Source organism: Phytophthora ramorum (genome assembly GCF_020800215.1).
Source record: "Phytophthora ramorum isolate Pr-102 chromosome Unknown Phyram_PR-102_s0007, whole genome shotgun sequence".
In the NCBI taxonomy this organism is placed as follows: domain Eukaryota; phylum Oomycota; class Peronosporomycetes; order Peronosporales; family Peronosporaceae; genus Phytophthora; species Phytophthora ramorum.
Window position 1 is genome coordinate 2,156,791 of NW_027150653.1, and position 23,025 is coordinate 2,179,815.

The window sequence follows — 23,025 nt, forward strand, 5'->3', positions numbered from 1 at the left end:
AGATCCTAGAGCCGACTGTAAAACTAAAGCCTCACGATAGAGAATTGCAACGTGAGATGTAGAGCTAAGCGTAAAGCGGCATATAATAGAGCACACCACAAACTATCCATTTCATTGAGCAGACTGCGCTTCCTTTTCGTTTGTACCGCATCGCTCTCACTGCAGCATCGGCGGCAGCATTTTACAGTAGTCTCCCACCAAACGATACGATCTAACCAAACATGATAGCCATGTGCATTGCATTGGCCAGCTAACGAGCTTTGTACGACATCGCTGGCTCGTAGATGAAGCGAGTAAGCCATTCTGCTGCACACCTGCCGATACATGTACACATTCAGACGAGCAGTTCATGAGCAGGGCGCCGCCGGAATACATAGATCACCGCCACGTGGTGCCTCAGGGTTGCAACTTAAGGCTGAAAGCCCGAGCTGCTCGACCAGCTTGCAGCTTGCCGCTCGGAATTGTCGACGTGGCGAAAGATGCATGTACACGTGTAACAGTCTGTTGTTACTAAACAGATACGGTGGGGTGTGAGCGAGTACACCACGCCCAGCATTGAGAGCGCAGTCCGAGTGCAGAAAAGCACCGAGAAGCTGCTGCAATCGAGGCTCCAAGCGAGAAAGAGAGAGGTGGCTCCGGGAACTCCGGGAAGCCGACGAAAGGCTGCAGGCGAGGCAATCCTGAGTTCCGCGCCGTCCACTTTCTGGTCTCGACACTGCGGATCTCTCGACACTCGAGCAGATCTCCGAGGAAGCGCGCTCGGTTTGTGCGCGGTCTGCAGGTAAGCAAGCCAGGGCGGTGGTGAGTGCGCGAAAAAGACGAAGGCGAGACAATCAAGATGAGATGGCCAGCGTCTGATCGTGCGCCGCCGAGCTCGTCTCGCGCACCCTGCCAGCGTTTAACTGCGCTGCAAACCAGTCGAGCGTGCCGCGCGGTAAGAGAGAGCGAGCGGGGACGGCGCGTCTTTCGTCGGTGCTCGACACGACTCGACAATGCCCACGCCCCGTCCGCAGCCCCGAAAAAATCGGTGTCAAGCTGAGGCGAGGCAAGAGAGGGGCTGCCGTCGTTGCAGTGCTCGCTTGCTGGCCAGTCCGTCTGAGTCGGCAGACGGGCTCCGCTTCCGCCCTCAAGCTTACGCTGAAGCAAAAGCTTGTCAAACATGGCAGACGAGGACGAAGGTCCCTCCCTGTTCGCCGCTCTTGCTTCCCGGCGCCGGCTGCGCTGCTCAGAGCAGCGGCGGACACGCAAGTCCAGTGTTGCGGCGCCGGCATCAGCCATGGCATCGCCATCATGGCATTGCCATGCCGCTGCCGCTGCTGGAGGGAACACGCGTCCCACACATGCCACCGGGATCTGCAAAGCGGTGGCACCGGTGCGCGGCGGCACCAACACCGGAGCCGCCGTGTCTGCCGTGGCGCTCCGTGGGAATGCAGCGTCGGGTGTCGATAGATGTATTATACATGTAACCCGCGCTCGCCCTCCTTTTGACTGGCAACCACCCAACCTGCGTGGTGCATGGCGGAAAGCTCTTGAGTCGGTCCACGTCCTCCAGCGACTGGTGCGTGGTTTTGTTGCGGTGCTGAGGGTGCACTATCCAAAGCTGAACTTGATGTCTGCTCCTCTTCCTCGCCACAGCTTCCTTGGGGAAATAAGGGAAGTTGGACTTCCTCCTCATGGAAGGTCGATCCATGACGAAGGTTTAGCGCCGCTCTAACGCTCAAGATGCCCTGAAACCCCGGCGTGCTATGACAGCAGTGCTGACTCAGGAATGCGAAAGCGCAACGTCACCGGCCGACACTTTATGTCGCCGCCGTTGTTTTTTTTGCCGTTCTGGTGCTGGGCCAAACGGGAAGGCGAGAGCTTCCAATGCCTTCGCTTGTTGTGATAGGATCTGTTGTCGACCTGCACACTCGCAGCTACATGTACATGTCCTCACAAGCCTGGAGCTGTCGTTGAAAGATTTTCGTCGGCAAAGGAGGCAGACACTGTAGACGCGCTGGCATACTGATGACCCTGGCTGGAAACTACGCGTGTCACCCTGCCACCAGGCACGAAGCGATTGCTGTGCGTAAGAGCACCACGCACTCAACGAACGAAACGGCTAATAGATCAGCGCTACGTGTAAAGAGCACGACTGCAGTGGTCTTTGCTGCCGACTCGTGACTGCCATGCCGCCTCGCGTTCATCGGCTGAGTGCGAGGCTAGCGCTCGATTCTCTCCAACCACCGAGCCCACCAGATTAGCTATAATAGTACTTGTATGCCAGCGTCGACACAGTAAGACTCCGAATAGAGGTAGCTAGCCCGCTTACTGTACCTTTGGAGGTGATTTCTAACACACACCAAGTATTTATGATGAAGATGAAGCTTTTCATGACAACCCTCGGGTCGTGGACATCGCTCCCGCGTCGAAGACATTGCAAGCCTAATGAATCACTTAGAGTGGTCTGGCAACAGCACCAGTCGTTGCTGTTGCTGACGTCGATTACTGAAGTCAGGCACTCGCATCTGTATTTCAGCCACTCATCTTCCCCCAAGAGATGATTAATCGACCAATCGCCTGGTAGCACTAAAAGCTTCGTGACACGGTTTTGAGAGCCTCTGACGTCGATCAAGCACAGCTCCTCGTGCCGCCCTCCAGAATCCTCCACGCACCATGAGTCGTGTCCGCCAAGTTATCGTCGATGACCAGGTCACCGAGTTCTGGGCCAGCAGGTCAAAGTCGGTCTTCGAATTGGGTCTCCTCGTGGGCCAAGTGAGCTCCTCGAACTGCGGCGATTTCGTGCTTTCAGCCGTGCCGGTTCCGTCCGAGATTGAAAGCGGAGAGGCCCCGACAGGACTCAGCGATGTGTCGGCTGACTGGGTGCAAGAAGTTGCTCAGCAGGTGGACCGCCTGCTGCCCGGGGGCATCAGCGTACTGGGACTTTACGTTGTTTCGGCACGGGACGTTTCGACGCAACTTGTGCCATACCTCCGAGCCACTGCAGAAGCAGTTGCGTTGAAGTCGAATGTGAATGTGGGGGATGATGTCAGCTACTTGGCATTCGTGCACCCGAATGGGGAGGTCACATTCCAGAGCTTTTACGACGTGGTGGATGTCAACAAGTCGCAGATGCTGCCGGCGGAACGGAAGACCCCAGCGACGGGTATCCAGTTCAAGCAGTACCGTACGCTGATCGACCTCGACGAGCCTACCCCGTTCGTGAATGTTTCGCCGAATGCAGCAATTACAGCAACCGAGGTGGCTGAGCGGCGTATGAACGAAGTCGAAACGCAGTTGCAGCCATTTTTCCGTCGCGTGGAAGACTCTGTTGCTGTCCTCAAACTGACGGGCGACTCCGTGGCCCAGCACATGAACCTGCTGACGTTGACACCTCCAGCGTCTCAGCAGTTTGTTGAGGATGTAAGTTGTGCTATTTATTCATATCTGCTGCGGACATCACTAACGTTTCTGCTATGTTTCGGTAGCCACTCGGGGGCATCCACGGCGCAATTAGCTGTGTCGCTTTCGTGTCGCAAAGTGAGCCCGAGGTGAACGAGGTGGCGGCGAACTACTTGAAGCGCGACTTTGTTAAGTCCTTACTGGTGCGTGTGGCGCTTGCTCGTGAGCGGTGGTCGGAGGACGACGAAGGTAAGCAGTAAACTATTTATCATGCTCATCCAAATCTCACTGGCAAAGAGCTATTTGCTGATCTCCTGTGTTGTGGATTTTGTGAGTACAGTCGAGCCGAATGCAGTGTTCAAAGAAGGTGGCGTGATTCGTCTTGCTCAGCGGGGCTTAGTGCCGTGGCGCTCTGCAGCCGCGTCGAGCTTGCACTTTTCAGCTACGATCCACGTCTTCCCGGATGAAGACATTGCAAAGGCTGTGAAGAACGCGCTTGAAATCCTCGGAGACGACGTGAACCACCCTATAGTCTGGACTGCGATGGAGATCGGCGGTCAACTTGGCTCTCCCATGGACTTGACGTTCGGCTTGACCGAGTCGGAGCATTTTAAGCACGCCTACTACCTGGTGCCGGTTTTCATTCTTCTGGTCCTCCTGTTAGCGCAGTACATAATGTGAGGCATAATGTGAGGAGGACGATGGCCTCGTGGTGAACGCTAAACTCCATGTGCGCTTCGTTACTGTATTGATCGTTTTATCCGAAAGGAACGTTTGATAACATTGGACAGTTTACTTCTACATGATCTTTTGTACAACTATCTACATCGATTCTATTCTCTATAGCGCGCACTTTCATCTACGAGCGCGACTTAATACATAGCGCTGAACGCCCACTCGACGTTGCTGGCCTCGAGGATACGGGACTCGAGACCGAACTCGGCGAACGTCTTGCATTCGGTCTCCACGACCTCCAGATCCTCGGCCTCGACCTCAGACGGTGATTGCTGTTCTTGCTGCACTGCAGACTGCTGCTCTTCCTGCTGCTGCTGCTGGCGCTGCTCCTGCACCGCATCCTTCATAGCGCGGATGGTGCGATTGACCTTCTCGAGGTAGACCATGTTGGACTTGCAGTCCACGGAGCAGAAGCCAGGGTGCTTGCTCAGGGTCTTGAGGTAGATGTGCTGGCAGTTGTTGCACTTCTCGCGCTTCTTGTCCCAGTGGGCGATGCGGCGGCGCGGCAGATCGCGCGGCTCCTCAACATGCACGCGCTGGGCGCTGTGGCGTGCCGACGCCGGGTGCGAGCGCGGGCTGGCTGAGGCTAGCAACACTGGCTTCTGCTGCTTGCTCTCCTGGACCGGGGCCGACTTGGCGAAGAGCATGCTGCTTGCGAGCTTCTGTAGGAAGGCGTCCATTTTTGTAGTGCGGGTGATGAAGCTCGTTAGAGGGGCACTTGAGCGCGGTGAAGCAAAAGCTGAAGTGAGCGACACTGTCGGCGATGGCTCGGGTGCCCTTTTTTGCTAGTAGGAGTGGCACCTCGCCACAGTTGATACCAAGTGTGGCAGGATTACCAACTCATCTCCCTCCGGCTCGTCTGCCCGGCTATCCCCTTCTAGGGTAAGAGGGGCAACGAGACCAAACAAGCGACGAGAAACTCGACAAGAGCAGGGGAAACCTGTCTTCCGCCCTAATCGCGCTGGCACAAGCACCGGCAAGCAGCTGAGACAACCAAGCTGCGTCGAGTGACTTTCGGAAGCGAGCGAGCAGCCAGCGCCTTTTTGAGCGCTGGTCTCGGTCTTTCACGGGCTCCGCTGCAGCGGTGCCGACTCGGCAAAGCGCCAGCGGCCTCAATGGGTCGATATTTGCCTGGGCTTTGGCAGCTCCCTGTGATGTTCACCTACACCACCTCCATTGCCTAGGTGACGTTATGAGATTTGCAGCCAAAGTTTTGATACTGTATCGGCCAAGCCCGTCAATACCGCCACCTTGCTGAATTCCAGCTGTCCCTGTATTATTTGGGCAAGTTCGTTTTCCGCTATAATTGCGGGCTTTTCAAGGATTTCCCAGCTGTGCATGTCAACAGTGTCATGCCAGCACGCCACCAGGTAGAGCCAACAGGTAATGTATCAGCCGAGGATCCAAAAGCGTTCGGAGCCGTGTTAACGCCTCATGCTCTGGGCGGCCGAAATAACCCGCATGGTACTCGAAGTTTTGGGATCAGCAAGGGCGATGTTTGCGGGCGATCCTCCATCCCGAGATACAAACCTGCTGCTGTGGAAAACACCAGCGCTTGCCCACATCTCCAGTTGGGATTTGGAATTGCTCAGTATACGGAACGTACACTATGGGCGGTTGGGTATCGACAGCTATCAATTTTGCAAACACCGACAGAGCTCCCACAACCGCAGGAGGACATGCGGCGAAGCAATGCAACGAATGCCATGCTGCTGAAATGCCCCCAGTGTCTCGTTGTCGTCATGAGACGAGATAAAGGTAAGTGCACAACCCCTCTTGATGCACAACCTCTCTTGAGAGTCCCGGAAGAACTATTATATTTGCAGGCTGGCTCTCCTGATACAGTACAGGGTCCAGCAACATGTAAAAGCAAGCGTTCAAACTTTCTCGAGGAGCTACGGGACCTCTTTTTCGCGCCGGGATGCGACGTTTGCCTTGCCGGTGCAATAATTTGAAGTGCAAAGTTGCCTCGGAGCGGTCGTCCCGTTGTGGTGCAACAGCAACTTCAGTTTTCAACACAGCGTGCACTCGTCTGGCAAAGCCGGCCTAAATTTGCTTTCGACTGGGAGTGTACCGCACTCGACTAGCTCAGCAAAATATACGGAGCCCGTGTAGGGTGTAAATTATGCTGTAATGCCTCGGGCTGGCTGGGCGTTGGGATTGGCTCCTCCAGGGTTTCTGGTTTGAGGACAAGTGTAAACAAGCCTCGTGACGCATCGAGAAAGCTTTGGCACCCAGGCATTCAGCCACTGGGACAGCCCTCACGAACGCTGGACGCCTGCATTGCGTTCGCGCTCAAAATGCATCTGCGGCGGTAACAGCGACAGAAGTTGGGCCTGTAACACGACTGGGGGTCTCTTTGACTCGAAATGCACAGTCGGCGTTGAATCCGCCGCCCTTCGCTCTCTCTGTTTCCATGCCATTATTTGCATATTCACCTCTTATGGCCCGGCGACAGAATAATGGTCGGAAGAGAGCTGTACAAGTGAAGAGACCGATGCTTGTCGATGTTGCTTCTTTTCGGGTGAGCCCCTTGTTTGGATGTTGGCTGGGACAGTTTCGTGCTTCCTATCACGAGGTTATCACATCATACCTGCCACGGCGCATTTTCGGGGATCGAGCGTTAAAAACTTCATTTTCACGACTCGCTTCGCATCGACCCCACGACGACAGGCGCCTGCCGAACATCTATCCTAAGGCTAGCAGCAATAAGGATGCACATACCGTATCTCTCGTAGATCAAGTCCCGATCTAGTGAAATCCTTTCGTGGTGACTCCGTGGAGAAATCCGTGCGATGGAGTTTACTTGACTGGGATGGCTGAACATGTATCCATTCTGGGCTGCGCCTCGTCACTTGCTGCCGATGACCATCGCGCAGGCGCCATCCATCCATGTGAGACACCACCAGTGCACCAGTGCACTGAGTGCAGTACTCAGAGGCTCCGAGTTGGAGCTGATGAGTGTGTGATCTCGTCGGGTCGGGACGATGAAGGACGGGGCGCCGCCATCTCGAAATGGTTGGTTCGGGGCGGGCATGCTCTCTTCGCTGGGTCACCTTGCTCGCACTGTCTGCAAGACAAGTGACGAGCTCTGCAATACCACGCTCTTTCTGAAGCTTGCTCCCTCCCGGCGGTCTGCCAACTTGGCCGCCAAGCGCGTAAGATACTTTTGTACTTTTGCTTCAACAGAAGCACTTGTTGAAGCGCGAGTCAAATCGCAGCCTGGACCCACAAAGAATAAAGATGTTGACGCGGAAGCGGCCCGGCAGGTCTTTGCTTTTACGAGGTCGGCTACGCCGTCTGCTTGCTAACGCTACGTATACACCAAGCGCCTACATTCTTCCCCTTCCTGGCTAAGGCTAAACGTCACCGGATATGCATTTCGGGAACACGAACGCAAGCAGATCGACTGCCTCTCCTCCTTGCTGGCTGAATAACTTGACTGCTGCCCGGCCCATTCCGCTGCACTCCACTTCTTCCTCTTTTTCTGATCTTTCTTGGTTTTCTCGTCTCTTTCGTCCAAACTCCGTCTTCCTTCACGCCAAGACCGTTGACGATCATGCTTCCTCCTCCGCCACAACCACACTGGACTCCCCACAGCCCGCCTCCACGCGATCGGGCTTGTTCTCCTTCGTCTTGTTTAATGTTCCTCCTCTTCGACCACCTCCTCCCTCAAACATGCCCCATAATATTGATAGCGTAGTGTGTCTTCCCTCGAGCGCTCTAGTTGCCAGTGGGCAGCGAGGTGGCAGTGTTGCCTTGGACAGCCATGTCGTTGGCGTTGTTATCAATGTGGCCAGGCATCTCGCCGAACATGGGGCCCTGGCTCTTCTCCTTCTTGTGTTGCACTTTAAGGCGCTTACGGCCAACCTGGAAGCCGTTCATACCCTTGATGGCGGCTTCTGCCGACGGAGCATTGTCGTAGCTCACGAAACCTATGCCCCCGAAGCAAATTCAATCGTATCACAATGTCAGACTGCTGGCCTAGGGAGGTGGTGTAAAACTACAACGTACCAAAGCCACGGCTCCTCCCCGTCTCCTTCTCCACCATGATACGAGCGCTAATCACGTTGCCGAACGTAGCGAAGTAGTTGAAGAGATCCTGGTTAGTCATGTCGTTCGGGATGTGAAAGACAAAGAGATTGCATCCAGGAGGTCCTGTATGCAGCAATACACAACACGCAATGTGTCCAATCATGCACACACATGATAGTGTGATGATTTTCAACATTTAGTTCATGCACGACACACACTTATGCAGGTAGGAATGAAAGACAAGCAAAGCGAGAGTCTCACCTTGGCCGCTCTCCGTCGTCTGGATGGGAGGGCCCGGACCCACAATCTGCGGCGGGTAGCCTGATCATGATGAGCAATAGCAAAACTGATCAGGAAATGTCCACATAATAAGCAACGAGCTCTCCCCTCTTCCATGAACGTACCGTAAGCCTGCGGGAACGGGTACATGTAGCCACTGCCACCGTACGGAGGCGGGTACTGCATAGGCTGCCCGTACTGCTGCGGGTAGCCACCGTACGCTGCGGCACCTGCATCAACAGTAACACCAATCGGCGAAATATGAACGTATGTCCCACCGACAGACACGGCTCGAGTCTACTCCTGGACGCACCTTGCGGGGCTTGGCCTCCAAGCTGCTGCTGCGGCTGCTGGAAGGTTCCCGCCGCCTGCGGTTGTTGCTGGGGTTGTTGTTGTTGCTGCTGCTGCTGCGGCTGCTGTTGAGGGGCACCACCACGAGGCAACTCCGCCTGCGGGGCCGCGAGCTCTGCCGGTCTGCGGTAGAATAGATACAGGACGTGAGTATGGACCGACAACCCGAGGAGCTACGGAAACGTACCGCTCCCAGGTGGACTCGCCCGTGACCGCGTTGTAGAAGTACTTGCGGCCGTTGGGCGCGTTGTGCTCCGACCACTGCGAGGACGCAGGCGCTTGGGCGTCGCCGCCAGCGTTGGGATCCACTTGGTCGGCCATTGGTGCGAGATGCAATACACACAAAATGAAAAAATGCAGCGCGGGGGGCTACGGGGATGAAGGGCTGGCTGACTGCTGGCTCAGTCTGCTTGCTGCGTGGCTGGTCGACGACGGACGAGGTGAGAGGCCCGATCCGCTGCTTTCCCCTGAGTTTCCTGCGAGCAGAATATGGTGGAGGGGAGCGAGAGGGGAAGATGTCATTGAACTGGCATACGCGCGAGGGACTGCCCCCTCTCTCTGCGAAGGTTTTCAACCAATCGAGATGGAACGGATATGATTCGCTGAAATGCGTAGCGGAAGATCGCATCACGTTGAAGCCGGCCGCACTGTTCGACTTACAAGTGCACGTGTACGAGAGAATAATTCATGCCTGTTGAGCAAATGCTGACAACAGAGCATACAGGAACTCGATCAGATTTACTGCCAATAACATCGACACGACTGCGAGCTGCAGCAACTGTGTTGGAGTAGCTGTGTGCGATAGAGCCCAGCACCGTAAACGAGAAGCGAAAGGCTGCGATCCGCGTTCCGAAATAGGCTCACATGAGTTTTGTAGCCAATGTTATCGCTGCCTTCGTGTGGGCCACACTGTGGCAGATGCGGGGGTATGACAATACGCAGAACGGTAAGAGGAAAACCAACATTGCCTGCAGATAGAAGCGCCTCAAATTGTGTTGTATGCGTGACAAGATTGTTATCAATGACGATTGCGACGCATGCCTAGCTGCATCCAGAGGAGGGCAGTCTTTTGCCAAAGGCAGCACCAACTGCCGTCATACTGGAGGTTGTGCTCCGCTTCAAGAGTAGTACGTAATGACGAACGCCACGCAGTTTAGGCTGCAGCTTGTTGATCACTGGATCTATCCACAACTATCCAGGCGATGACACAGCCATTGCTGGCCATGGAGGCAAACAGCACGCTAAGTTACCTTTTCTACTTGTATAAACAATCATGAACGTCAAAGCCAAAGCTTACACCACTCCGTGTCAAGGACTGTTGCTGTGACTGAGGACAAGCAGCTACTGCTCTAGAGAAATTGCGAAACATGGGGTACACGTGGCACGTTCAGCTTTGTAGTCGTTGGCAGGGATTGATAGTAGTGGAGATTTTGCCCCGTTAGTTCTAAGACGAACTATGCATGTCGCTTCTTTCAGGTGTTAGTTTAGCACTACTAATTGCGCAGCGATGGCTTAGTCCTAAGACTAAATATTGCGATTATTAGTACTAAACACAGTGCTAGCATCGACTCACGACTCCATCCGCTCAATCTCAGCACGATTATGGCGCAGCACGAGCTGCCGTTGTGCACCCTCGTTATCTGTACGCGTTCTCAGTGAACTCAGGACGAGTGACCCAGTTGAAAATACACTCTTGAAATGCTGTAGAAGAGCTCCGGCCCCACCAAACTCTCGCAAGTTTCGCGATCGACGGGAAGGATTTTACTCCGGACTCATCGAACCAGTTGCAAACGCCAATGTGTTGGCAGAGTTACTCTACGTCCCAAACGCTCTTCTTCTCTCGGTTGCGCATTGTTAACTTGGGCAAGTCTTCTTTGCGTTCGGTTTCATATGTGATCTGGAGCTTAGCGACTCCTGCCCATGGTTCAGCCAAGTTTTGTTTTTCTTCCAACAAACCGTTTCGATAGATTTATTTTACTGCAGAGGTCATTGCTACATAGGTGATGCACCTGCCGCTCGCAAATACAGCAGGGAGATGTCTTCAAAGCAGCAATCGATCTTGGCGAACTTTTGTGTGGGTTTACTGTTGCATTGTAATAGGACAAGCACCCAAGTGTCTAGCACCCCGAGCTGCAACGGAGGTGAGTGGGTGCGAGCGCACGTGAGCCCGTGAAGGAGAGCCGCGCGGTATTTGCGGAGGCAGGCCCAGCGGCGAGCTCACCAACAGGGGTGGTGGCGAATACCTAATAAAGAGGGATGATATGAGAGTTTGCTATCGCGACTGCCAATACTGGCAAGTCTGACCGCAATATGTGACGACATCTCTGACGTGCTGTTGGAAACGTCTGATCCTCTTGCGCAGTACACGGCGTGACTCCATGGAGTGACTATTGAAACGTGCGAAACCATGCACGCGGATGATCGAGCGCTGTTGGAGCGAGGCGCTAACACCGAAACCATTCAGGATGCCGCGGATACCGTCTCCAAGCCGTATTTAACAAGGAGCCTGGCTTCGGAGCAGGCGGTGTCAAAACTCACCACTCTAGCAATTAGCTACCGAGGGACCATGACGATCTCGATTCCAGGCACGTCTGCAGTCGCGACTGCAGCAATTTTTGCCCGACAGGCGGACTGACAGGCGTCGCTCCAGCCGGTGGCGCCACACAAACGATTGCAGTGGTGGACCACCACGGGTGCAGGAGTCTCGTTGGCGCAGCTCCAAAATGCTGCCGAACGAGGCAAGGAGGAGCTCCAGCACGACAGAGCATCACGAGGATTTTCGCTTGATCGAGGTGACTAATTTTTAGTCCGCAGAGGTCCATATGGCGTTAATTTGGCACTCATAAACGAGTCAGCTCATATTATGCCCAATCATAGCACGCGAAAAAGCGTCAGAACGCGAAGGTTGCAGTTCCGTTCCCGCTGTTCGAGAGCGATTGCGGTGGTGGGTCACAAAAATCTGTGGCGCTGTAATATGCGTCGAGGACAGGCTCTTGGTAGAGGGCAAGCACGCCATGCGTCCAGAGAGGCCCCAACTCCTCATCAAATCATTTCCAGTTTTGCGTCGCGTTCCCCAGCAGCCAAGCTACACCAGCCAGCAGAGACCTTTTCTCTCGCTGCTGTTACCTTGCAAGACCTGCTTGCAGCCCCACCCTGAAGCACAATGGTGGCAGCTCGTAAGGTTCTCATCATCGTCGGCGTGCTCGTGGTCATCGGTGTGGCCGTGGGCATCATCGTAGGCGTCACGAGCAGCGGCGGTGACGACGCCAACACCACCAGCGACGGCACCGGCACTTCCAGCAACTCCGGATCGGGCACCGCCGGAGCTTCGGGCACCACCTCTACCACTACGTCCAACGCGACCGAGTCGGACCTGCTCACCAATTCCACGGCCAGCGGCAGTGGATCTGCCACCAATGAACCAACAAGTGATCCAGAAGAAGCCAAGGCTGCGCTGACCATGCTCGCCATCGGTGACTGGGGCGCCACGACGGACAAACCCGGCTCGTGCTGCAACAAGTACCGCAAGGTGGCCAACGACTCACTCGAGATGAAGATCGACTACTGGGCGCAGATCAACATTGCCGAGATCCTCGCCAAGGCCGCCGGTGACATCAAGCCGTCCCGCATCATTGGCCACGGTGACAACATCTACTGGAACGGTGCCGGTCCTGATGACATTGACTACCGCATGGAAACCACGTTCGAGAGCGTGTACGACCAGCCGGAGCTCGAGGGCATCCCATGGATCAACGTCGTGGGCAACCACGATCTCGGTGGCTCCGAGTACATCTGCGGCGACAAGGACTACAACTTCCGCGAGTGCGAGAGCACTGACGAGATGCTCAAGTACCTCAACCTCAAGTTCTCGCTGCAGCAGGAGTACAAGAGTGCCAACAGCGACCGCTGGAAACTGTCGGACCACTACTACGTGGAGAGCGTGGAGGAGAACGGCGTATCGGTTGATATTTTCAACATCGACACCAACTTCGCCGACTCGCACGGTGTGATGCAGATTTGCTGTCAATGCTACGGCTACGTGAAGAAGAAAAACCTTAGCGCCGCTGAGGCCAAGGCCCTGGGCAACACGTGCAATGACCGCACCCCTGGTGACGAGCTGTGTGCTGGTGGCAGCACCGAGATGTACAACGCCTGCTCTGACACGATTAAGAAGTGGTGGGACGACTCGCTCGAGCAGGTGAAGAAGGACCTCGCAGCCTCGACGGCTACCTGGAAGGTGATCAACTCGCACTACTCGCCGCACTTCCACATGAGTGAGGACAAGATGAAGGAGTGGTTCATGATCACGAAGGAGGGCGGCGCCCACGTGTGGCTCAACGGCCACACGCACGGCTTCAACCACGACATCAGCAACTGGGGCACCCACTTCTACGAGAACGGAGGCGGCGGCGGTATCCAGAGTGAGACGTCGGGCATGCCTCCTGAGGTTGCTGAGAAGTACGTGGAGCACGCGTGGATTGCCGCGGGCAACCCGTACGGCTTCTTTATGCTGCACTTCTCCGAGGACTGGCTCAAGACGGAATTTGTGACGTTCGACGATTCGTGGACTTTCAGCGTCAAGAAGGACGAGATCGTCAAGGGCGGCTACCAGAAGGGCCACTGCTGGCACGTTCCGGTCACCATCGGCACGGGTAAGGAGTGCGCCACGAGCCAGAACAGAGTGTAGACCCGCCGACACGAGACACACTGCCAGTGTATGTAGACATTGTGGTTAGCGACATAGTCTTCGCTTCTGTTTTACCCGATAATACATCTATCAAAACTCAGTTTTGGAATTGGTCTGCTACGATAAATACTTGTCAATACTCAGGATCTCAAGGCTTCACATCGCCCAGTCTTCCTGTGCCAAACGTTATTCGCCTGCACCGGCAGGTGTATTGGGAGATTCTATCATCTGAAAGCGTTCTTGGTTAGACGCCAGCCCTGGATTCGACTGGGTTTCCCCAGCGGGCGAGCCTGCGCTGTTTGCCGGGCGTTGTTGTCGCTGGTAACATTGGGCTTTGTCCAGATCTGCATGTACTTCGTGATGAGGCGGCAGGTTGGTAGTTTTCGATGTACTGCAACGTTCGACCGGCCCACAAGGAGTTTGCTTGGGAGCTAGCAGCTGATCAAAGCCCCCTCGCTCGTCTACTTGGTACCCGTTCGTGTTGCGAGTTCCATTTGTCGGTTTGTTTTCCCCGTCCTCGTTAACCTCTCCGTTTCCTGGCTGCACTTGTCTTCGATGGTTTGGTGGTGAGTGCGTCTGCTGCAGGTGCTCGCTGTTCCTCTGCTGGTCTTCGTCATGCTGACGACTACCCTGTGTCTTCTCCAACTTTAACTCATCGACCTCCCTCTCCAATCCCTCAACCTGCTGCTCCAGGTCTTCCACCTGGTGACGCAGTGATTCATTATCCGCAGTCGTCTTGGCAACGAACTCCTCTGCCTCTGCACGCAGCGCCGCCCGCTCTTCCTCAAGCCGACTTGTCAGCTGTATCTCCATGTTGGCCACATACTGTTTGGCTTCTTGCACTATACTCCCATGCACGCGTCCAAACTCGGCGATTCTCTTTAGTTGTTCATCTGTTCACCAAAAAGCATTTACCAGTGTCAGCAGCGTCTAATAAACTAGCAACTGCAGTCTCCTGCATACTCGTAAAGTGATCTTCAACGTGGAAAATCACTCTCTGCTGCCACTTCTCGAGCTCCGACACGGGGATCGTCACTACCTCCTCCTCTTCCGCCTCCTCTTCTTCGCTGGAATCCGCTTCCCTCCGTCGACTGATCGCGTCATCATCTCCGCTATTTCGTCGACTCTTGCGGCCTCTGGGAGCCTCTCCACCAATGGGAAGCGTTGTATGCAGGCCCCGGAACGGAGGACTCGGCAGTTGGAAGCTGTCCGAGGACTCCGTGTCCATCGGATCCTGTTTATTGGCCGCCAACCCCCGCAGCGAGGACCGAGACACGTCGTCAAGAAGACTGGAGGCCTCTGACGCAGACGACGACGAGCTGTTGGCTGCTGGGTCCACGTAGCGCCGGCCGATGCGCTTCCGCGTGACTGGCGACTTCTTCCGGCCCATTTGTCTACTGCACTGGATTGGAAATGATTGTCCGGATGGAAGGGGATTGGTGGAAAATGGGATCTACATTTGTAGGTTGATATAGGATCCGACCTACACTTGGCGGAGCTTCTGAAGGATACGAGCTGGAGGACAGAGGAGGACAACATTAAGTTGAAGTGGTAAACTTACAAGTTGAATGGGCACGTACCTGCGAGAACGGCGGCGCCGAAGCCGTTGTCGATGTTGACGACGCCAACGCCAGGCGAGCAAGCATTGAGCATCGTCAGTAGCGGGGCCAGACCGCCGAACGCTGCGCCGTAGCCGACGCTTGTGGGCACTGCAATCACCGGGGCAGGTGTGAGACCTCCCTGTTTGGAGCATACAACAAGTCGATGAGAACACTAAGCGAGGAAGATCTTCAGGACGGAAATCAGCATACCACAACGCCAGGCAGGGCGCCGTCCATCCCAGCGACGCAAATGGCGACGTCAGCTGCTCGCAGGACGTGCTGGTTGCGCAGCAAACGGTGAATCCCAGCGACGCCAACGTCGTAGAGTCTGGTAACACGGTAGTCAGCCAGTTCTGTCGGATAAAAAATGCCCGGTTAGTTTGGTAAGTGAAGGAGGGTTGAGGCGCGATAAACGAAGATCCTCACCAAGAGTTACAGCGGCTTCTTCTGCGACGGGGAGATCCGATGTTCCGGCGCAAAGTACACACGCAGTGGGGGCCTCCTGGATCATCGAAACAGGGGAGAAAGGAGCTCGCGTTGATGAAATCCAAACAAAACATCTTCAGCACAGACAACCGCTCCTACCTTCTCTGATTCCTCAACTCCAGACTCGTTTTCCTCGTTCTTGGTAGCACCGTCTAAAGATTTCGACGCCAAAATGCGTGGCACCTCGTAGTACGCCAGCTGCTGGCTCTGTCAAGCTCGCAAAACAACGTCAGCAATAGTTCACTTACACTCTTCACTGCTTCCGTTCTTCCTCACAGGCATCAAGGCGCGTATCTCATCGGCAGCCTGCGGCGTGACACGCGAGGCCATCACATTGTCCTCCCCGCCGTCGATCATGACCTGCATAATAGCCGCCACCTGCTGCGGCGTCTTGCTCTCGGCATACACCACCTCCGGGAAACCTGTGCGCGCTTCTCGCTTCGTGTCGATCTTGGCAAAATTCCCCACTGCCTCGTACTCAGCTGCAGCGCCATAAAGCTCCGCGGCCGCTTGAGGCGAGACTTTCCCGTCCGCCACACGCTGCAGCAGCTCCAGAATCGACTTTTTGTCCGCCGACTGCGAATTCGACGAGGTGGACAATCTCGCACCGCGCAACTTGGGTGGAACGCCCTCACCACCCATTGCAGAGGCTGTGAAACGCAGCAAAGCGTGGCGACGCAAACGCAGAGCACTAACGAGCTTCATGGTCTCTGGATGACCTTTGCGCACTGCCACGTCAGATTCGCTATTGCAAAAATCGTATTTACTGTGAAAATCGGGCGGTAGCGAATGAGTTCCTCTGGGGTGACCTCCGTGTGCTCTCGGTGCTCGGTTCTGGAGAATGAATTGGCCGAACTCCGCGTGCAAAATACCCGACTTCAAGCACAGGTGAATTTGCTTCAGAAATCGGGTGCAGTGGACGCAAAGGTCCAAGAAAGTGAAGCTAAGGAGACTGCGACGTATTCGCCCTTTTCGAGAATGGAGATGCAACGCTATGGACGACAGATGCTGGTGAAGGAGTTTGGCGTCAAGGCGCAACTGAAGTTACGTGCTGCTAGTGTGCTGCTGATTGGTGTAGGGGGGCTGGGCTCACCCGTGGCAATGTACTTGGCTGCTATGGGCGTGGGGACGCTGGCTGTCGTCGATGCTGATCATGTCGACCGCAGCAATTTGCATCGACAGATTCTGCACGATGAACAAGGAGCGGAAGAGCGAGAGAAGAAAGTGGACTCTGCGAAGAGAAGACTGCGGGAGCTGAACCCGTTGGTGCAGTGTGTCGCCTACCCGACGCGCTTCACCGCTGCGAACGCGTTGGAACTTGTTGGGGAGTATCAAGTGGTCGTTGATGCCTCCGATAATGTTGGTACCCGGTATCTTGTTAATGAAGCGTGTGCTCGTCGACGTAAGCCATTGGTGTCAGGCAGTGCGCTGGGGCTGGAGGGACAAGTGACCGTGTTCACATATGCGGATGACGAGAATGCTACGGGGTGCTACCGATGCTTGTATCCGACACCGCCGCGAGTCGCCATGAGCTGTGCGGAGAACGGTGTAGTTGGTGTAGTGCCTGGTGTGATCGGTTGTCTTCAGGCTATGGAAACGGTGAAGATTATCACGGGGGTTGGAGAGCCTCTTGTTGGCGTGCAATGCTTTTATGACGCGTACGACGGACAGTTCCGGCGCCTGAAAATGGGCAAGAAGAAGAATCCTGACTGTCCAACTTGTGGACAGTGTGCTGTCAGTGCAGCAGACAACGGTATGGAACCTTTGGATAGTTCTTTGCTTGTTGAGGGTAGCTGTGCTGATGGAGCAGAATCCATTGACGATCTCAGATCAGAATTTCGTATCAGTGCCAAAGAATTTGCGCTGATGCGAAAATCTCCCTTTGCAGGACAGGAAGGCAATGAGCTAGATTCGATTCGAAAGGACTACGTGCTCCTCGACACGCGTGCGCGTGCTCAGTTCGAAATGGTGCACTTTCCCGAAGCGGTGAACATTCCCACTGCTGAGCTGATGAAACAGGACCCTGCACAAGTCATTGGATATTTGCAAGGCGTGACAACGGGTGCATCTGAGGAGCAAGCAACCAACAAAGCAAAGCGAGCATTTGTGATCTGCCGTCGAGGCGTGGATTCAGTTAAAGTGACACGATGGTTTGTCCGCAATGGAATTCAGGACGTATGCAACGTCGATGGAGGATACACCGCATACGCACAAGATGGTGGGGCAGACCCGAGCTTCCCGATGTATTAAATCCTTGGCATTACTCAGAACGAAAGATAACCCTGTATTTTCAAGCAGTCAATGATCGCGGTATCTAGGAAGTTTTGCTAGGTAAGCTTTCGGACTCGTCACAAAGCTCTCCACGCGAGCTTGCTTAAGTTCTAAGAAAACATACCTTCGTGCATGGCGAGGTAGTTGACAGGCGCACGGTTGCGATGACTGCGCATTTCGTTTACTTCGTTTTGCGACGCAGTCACGGTAGTGGGCGATGATTGATCCGACACACCCTCAGTCTTTTCATCCTCATCCTCTCCTTCGTCTTCTTCTCCGCCTTCATCGTCGTTTTCCCCCTCCTCGTCGGGTTCCTCCTCGTTACCTTCCTTAACCTCAAAGGTCTCGTCATTCTCGCTGTCTTCATCCTTCCCGGCAAACATGAGCTCATTAAGCTGGCGGTAGTCCACGTCGTTGCGCTTGCGCTTACCATGGACAATCAGAGTTGAATCGGAGTCATCACCACTCTGTTCATCACCACTATCCTCTACAGCAGCGCGATTAATCGCAGCTTCTGTCTTGCTGCGAGTAAGTAATTCGGAGCTGCCGTCGCGGTAGTCAATGCGCCAGCGTGAATATCTTCCTTTAGTCGGCGGCTCAAGGTCTGCCACGACACCAAGAATCACTTCACCAGTTTTATGGTCAATCTTGGCTGCGGGCTCACCCACAAGATTCGGTTTCTTATAGGTGGGCTTCGGTGGTTGGGCTGCACTCTTTGACCTCATTGACCGACTACAGATGAGCAGAGTTGTAACGAAAGCAAAGTCAGACACAACAAAGCAAATATGAGACCAAGCCATTTCCAGTACGCACTGATTGGGATCGATGACGTCGTCTTTCCGAAGATACAGCAAGTCTTGCGTACTCTCCGGCACCTCTTCAGCCATTTCCTCCTCGCCGGCGCCAGCTGCTTCAGGTGTTTTCTCATCTGAATCGCCTTCTTCCTCATCGTCACCATCATCTTCTTCGTCGTTGCAAACGAAATCCTCGTCGTCTTCTTCATCATCATCAACAGGAGCACTGCCGCTCTCTTCGCCTGACTGAGCGGTGCTGCTCGCATCCGTAATTGCTTGCTGCTCAGGCTGAGTCAGCTCCGGAAAAAGGTCGTCGACGCTCTCGTACGTTGCCCCGAACACAGAGTTGATGGATTTGAGGCACTCGAAGACGGCTAGACACACTTCGCAGAACCAAGGCTCAGCACCTGCCGGGATATTGGCTGTCAGCACAAATGGTGTCTGACACTGCTGGTGATAGGCTCGATGGCAACCGATACTGTCGCAGAGCAAGATGTCGTTGTCTGGCTCAATATCCGTGCTCCCGCAACGCGAGCAGTGAACCTCTTCAAACACGGCAAGGGGTGGCACCTGCGGGTCATTAGCGTTTAACGCCTTCAACTCACGCAGACCGTCGATAAGGGCACGTTGGCCTTTCATGATCTTGCGGTGTTCCACTTCAAGCTCCTTGTTGGGCTTGAGCTTGTCCCGACTCGATTTGCGCCAGCCTTCGGCTTCATAAGCTTCGATAAAAGCAAGTGGGTACCGCAGTCGGTGCGCCTGGACACGAATGTGCAGTATTCATCAGTGATGTCATCCACAACTCTTCATGTGCAAGAGTATCAATAGGGGCTTCTTGGATCCATTGAACGCACCTGGGACTTGATCTTGTTCTCCAGTCGCTTGTGCTCTGGGCGAACGGGGGTAGCCGGACGGGGGTTGCTGTCCGTCTCCGGGCTCGAATCCTTTGGCTTCCTGGTTTTCAGCAGCGGGGTATTGGCGGTCGGTGAGAACGCCGCGGGGGCACGTCTCTCACGTTGCTCCCGTGGTTTCACCTTACTGCAAAACATTGAAATTGATAGTGAGCACGTAGATCGGACCATAGTCACCCGTCGAAATGGGGATGCAGTCTCGACTCCCACTGGTATCAAGGGGGGATCGAGATAGAAAAAGTATCCAGCATGTTTCGTACATTGGCGGACGACGAGCGGAAGCCGGTGGCGCATAGGTGTCGTCACTGTCTAGCGACGAGCGAGCTTTCTTCCTAGTGCGAGGCATAGCTCCCAACTTTGAATCAAGGTTTGTCGAGTGGACGGTGTCGAGTGGTGGATTGGTCCGGCTGCCTGTCTGTCTAACAATAACAAGTTTTTAGTCCATTTCACGGACTAAGACTCACAGGACTGATCCATTGGTTTGATGCAAAGTTACCTTGCGATCAAAAATGAACTCGTTCAGTTGGTGGGTGGGGAGGAGGATGCACGTCACCAGTGACGTCGCTTGGTCCAGTAGTTGCCGTCGACCACCCGTGGACTTGAGTATTTAGTCCGCGAGTATCCCGAAAGTTGAAACTTGGGAAGATGCCAGCAGCGAGAGTGGGCGAAACGTGATTGATAGCAAGTCTTGCAGGTGTCTTGGGGAGGGGTGGAGGAGACTGACTGAGAGTAGAACAACACTATGGTGACAGCCCCGTGCTGCTAGTTGTTCGCTTGAAAAACTTGCTGATTCAGTGGGCCAAATTACTGACCCGTGGGTGTCGAGCTACCACTGGTGGAAAAGCAGCGGAATTCTCGTCTACAATTGGTCGAAAAGGATCATAGATTTTCGCCTTCAAGGGGTGCAGTGCACTTGCTGACTCGACGTCGATGGAGTCGCTGACGGACGAGCAGCGCTCGCTCTTCGCCGACGGGGGCCAGATGGATGACTACGAAGTGCTGAAACCCATCGGAAAGGGCAAGTTCTCAGTAGTATTCAAGGCCAAACGGCGGTGCGATGGCCAGGCGGTGGCACTCAAGAAGATCGCCATTTTCGACATGATGAACCTCAAAGCTCGCGAAAAAACGCTGAAAGAGGTGCGGCGTGCGGCGCTCAATTGAGAATTGTTGTATGCAATTGTTTGACAAATGTTGGTCATTGTTTCGTGCGATCTGGACTGCGAACAGGTGCGTCTGGTGCAGTCGGTTAGTCACCCGAATATCATTCAGTACCTGGATGCGTTCGTCCAGAATAACGAGCTCTACATTGCGTTTGAGTGGGCAGAAGCGGGCGATCTCAAGCGTCAGATCCGCAAGGCTAATGAGAAAGGTGTGAGGTTTGATGAACGCACGATATGGAGGTACTTCACGCAGCTCTGCGGTGCCATTCTGTACCTGCACCAGGGGCGCATCATGCATCGTGACCTGAAGCCGGCGAACATATTTTTGACATTGAAAGGTGTGGTGAAAGTTGGGGATCTTGGATTGGGGCGATACTTGAGTGAGAATACAGTGGAGGCACGCTCGAAAGTGGGGACGCCGCTTTATATGTCACCCGAGGTGCTACGAGGTGAAAGTTACGATTGGAAGAGCGACGTGTGGTCCATGGGGTGCATTTTGTACGAGCTCGCCATGCTTCGGTCACCGTTCAAGTCAGAAGGCTTGAACCTTGTCGGACTCTTTCAGAAAATTAATAAGGGTCACTATGAGGATATCCCAGAGGTGTACAGTGAGCATCTGCGTGGGCTCGTGAAAAGTATGATCTCACTCATGGCATCAGACCGTCCGAGTGTGCAGGAAGTGTGGGAATTCTGTCGAACACGACCACCTAGTGCTGCTTTGCAGGAGCGAATGCGACGGCACCAAACTGCTGCAGAGAATAATAATGACGCCTCGAGCACAGAACCGGAGTCACGCTCTGCACGAACGCGAAACACTAGTAACAAGAACACTCCAGAAAATGAAAAACCGTTGCGACCTTTGTCTTCCGACCAGCAGCAAGAAACTCCACCACAGTCGCGCCCCCCATCGTCACAGGGAGATGCTAGCAGTGGATCATCAGAAGAAACAATAAAAAAGAGGCACGCTGAGGCGCGGATGGAGATACTTTTCGAGAGACTCAGAATCTTGCAGTACGAAAAAGCTCTCAAAAAGCGCATATCACCAGCTTATTTTGTCTTTGATAGTCGAACACTTCCCAAGGTGACGCCGCAGACTCGCTTTGATGATATGCGTGCACTTTCCCAGTGGTTACTGTCGCTTCTAGGTGGCGATGCATTCAAACTTGATGTTCCGAGCGGGCACCCGCCAATTGTAGTCACTCAAAAAATTCTTCTGGCGGCTGAAAAGCTTGGAGTGCCTGGAGTTGCACAGATCAGCGCTCCAGCCTTAACAAGTGGGGCTGGCATCGAAGTGTGCGAGCTGTTGGATGCCCTTACTGCTGCTGTAGTAAGTGGCGAAGAGTATTGCACTATCCCGCCAGCTTACCCGACGGAACGTGTTGAAACGATAGAGTCGAGTGACGTATTAGATGCAACAGATGACGACGGACACCAGAATAATAGTGGTGATGGGTTTGGAGAATCAACAAACTCCCTCGTTTGTGAGGATGATGATGTCTTCTCGCGCTGGGTTGTGGTCAAAGAAGAGAACCAGCCCCATGGTTGTGGCGTTGACGAGGACAAAGAGAATGCCATGATTCATTCCGATATAGACCCAGTTGCGTGGGAACTCGAGCGTCGTCGTATGCTTCCAAAGTTGCAAGCAGTTTTACAGGGCAAGCTCCGACAGCGTCCTGCTGAAACTTCGTGGCGCGTGCGATTGGACCAAATGCAAACTCAAGCCGGCGCGATTGTAGTGGGCCAGGATGGCATGCAGCGTGAGATTGGTCTGATTCAAGCGGTAGGTTTTGATCCCGCTGTAGTGGTTGCAGCAACAGACAGTTCCCTGATTTTTAGATGGCTGTCATATTCAGAGTCGACAACACCAGTCAGATCAACTTGAACGGTACGAGAAGCAGCTGAACAAGCGCTATCTGCGTGCTCGGCGGCTGTACGACGAGGAAACTGCACGCTTGTCAAAGTCTCATGGCATCCTGGAGATTGCTCAGGTAGGATGCTCACTTAATGGATAATGCTGCATTGCATTGAGTATTTTCGCAATGAACTGACTATGGCTTTGATGACCTTTTCGCAGGGCAATGTCAATCGAGCGACGGTGGAGATTGCGAGGCTGCAGACAGCTCGGTCTGAGCAAGCAAATGCAGTGAATGCCACGGAGGCTCGACTCACCGACAATTCCACGCTTTTGGAACGAAAGCGCCAAGTTCGACACCTTATTGACGAAAACCGAGAGCTCGGCTTGAAGCTGCAAGTGCTGCATGACTACTGGACTCGCAAACAACAACAATGCAGCCATCGTAAATTCGTTTAACATTTCAGACCCCCATCACTTAT

At 54.3% G+C, this 23,025-nt stretch overlaps 9 protein-coding genes across 9 annotated transcripts; 4 read left to right on the forward strand and 5 right to left on the reverse strand.

Annotated features, from left to right (window-relative positions):
* Positions 1-2,655: 2,655 nt before the first annotated feature.
* On the forward strand, positions 2,656-4,062 carry KRP23_8697 (Protein odr-4-like protein; the record flags this gene model as incomplete). Its single annotated transcript, XM_067894169.1, has 3 exons — positions 2,656-3,402; positions 3,468-3,630; positions 3,722-4,062. 3 exons carry the CDS (start codon positions 2,656-2,658, stop codon positions 4,060-4,062), a joined length of 1,251 nt encoding a protein of 416 aa, XP_067743629.1.
* Positions 4,063-4,253: 191 nt separating this feature from the next.
* Positions 4,254-4,796, reverse strand: KRP23_8698 (uncharacterized protein; the record flags this gene model as incomplete). Its single annotated transcript, XM_067894170.1, has 1 exon — positions 4,254-4,796. The coding sequence occupies one exon, from the start codon at positions 4,794-4,796 to the stop codon at positions 4,254-4,256; it is 543 nt and encodes a 180-aa protein (XP_067743630.1).
* Positions 4,797-7,839: 3,043 nt separating this feature from the next.
* KRP23_8699 (CUGBP Elav-like family member 2) lies at positions 7,840-9,102 on the reverse strand (the record flags this gene model as incomplete). Its single annotated transcript, XM_067894171.1, has 6 exons — positions 7,840-8,051; positions 8,131-8,274; positions 8,413-8,472; positions 8,556-8,660; positions 8,744-8,904; positions 8,969-9,102. The coding sequence occupies 6 exons, from the start codon at positions 9,100-9,102 to the stop codon at positions 7,840-7,842; spliced, it is 816 nt and encodes a 271-aa protein (XP_067743631.1).
* A 2,842-nt stretch (positions 9,103-11,944) lies between these two features.
* On the forward strand, positions 11,945-13,468 carry KRP23_8700 (uncharacterized protein; the record flags this gene model as incomplete). Its single annotated transcript, XM_067894172.1, has 2 exons — positions 11,945-12,402; positions 13,357-13,468. 2 exons carry the CDS (start codon positions 11,945-11,947, stop codon positions 13,466-13,468), a joined length of 570 nt encoding a protein of 189 aa, XP_067743632.1.
* Positions 13,469-13,654: 186 nt separating this feature from the next.
* KRP23_8701 (uncharacterized protein) lies at positions 13,655-14,858 on the reverse strand (the record flags this gene model as incomplete). The annotated part of the gene is made up of 2 exons (XM_067894173.1): positions 13,655-14,361; positions 14,432-14,858. 2 exons carry the CDS (start codon positions 14,856-14,858, stop codon positions 13,655-13,657), a joined length of 1,134 nt encoding a protein of 377 aa, XP_067743633.1.
* Positions 14,859-14,951: 93 nt separating this feature from the next.
* KRP23_8702 (Pyridinium-3,5-biscarboxylic acid mononucleotide synthase) lies at positions 14,952-16,260 on the reverse strand (the record flags this gene model as incomplete). The annotated part of the gene is made up of 6 exons (XM_067894175.1): positions 14,952-14,983; positions 15,049-15,208; positions 15,280-15,422; positions 15,496-15,571; positions 15,655-15,762; positions 15,832-16,260. The coding sequence occupies 6 exons, from the start codon at positions 16,258-16,260 to the stop codon at positions 14,952-14,954; spliced, it is 948 nt and encodes a 315-aa protein (XP_067743634.1).
* Positions 16,261-16,344: 84 nt separating this feature from the next.
* On the forward strand, positions 16,345-17,805 carry KRP23_8703 (Adenylyltransferase and sulfurtransferase MOCS3-1; the record flags this gene model as incomplete). The annotated part of the gene is made up of 1 exon (XM_067894176.1): positions 16,345-17,805. The coding sequence occupies one exon, from the start codon at positions 16,345-16,347 to the stop codon at positions 17,803-17,805; it is 1,461 nt and encodes a 486-aa protein (XP_067743635.1).
* Positions 17,806-17,936: 131 nt separating this feature from the next.
* KRP23_8704 (Homeobox protein HAZ1) lies at positions 17,937-19,877 on the reverse strand (the record flags this gene model as incomplete). The annotated part of the gene is made up of 4 exons (XM_067894177.1): positions 17,937-18,558; positions 18,640-19,379; positions 19,475-19,658; positions 19,792-19,877. The coding sequence occupies 4 exons, from the start codon at positions 19,875-19,877 to the stop codon at positions 17,937-17,939; spliced, it is 1,632 nt and encodes a 543-aa protein (XP_067743636.1).
* A 584-nt stretch (positions 19,878-20,461) lies between these two features.
* KRP23_8705 (Serine/threonine-protein kinase Nek6) lies at positions 20,462-23,002 on the forward strand (the record flags this gene model as incomplete). The annotated part of the gene is made up of 5 exons (XM_067894178.1): positions 20,462-20,668; positions 20,759-21,326; positions 22,284-22,471; positions 22,545-22,679; positions 22,766-23,002. 5 exons carry the CDS (start codon positions 20,462-20,464, stop codon positions 23,000-23,002), a joined length of 1,335 nt encoding a protein of 444 aa, XP_067743637.1.
* Between the last annotated feature and the right edge of the window lie 23 nt (positions 23,003-23,025).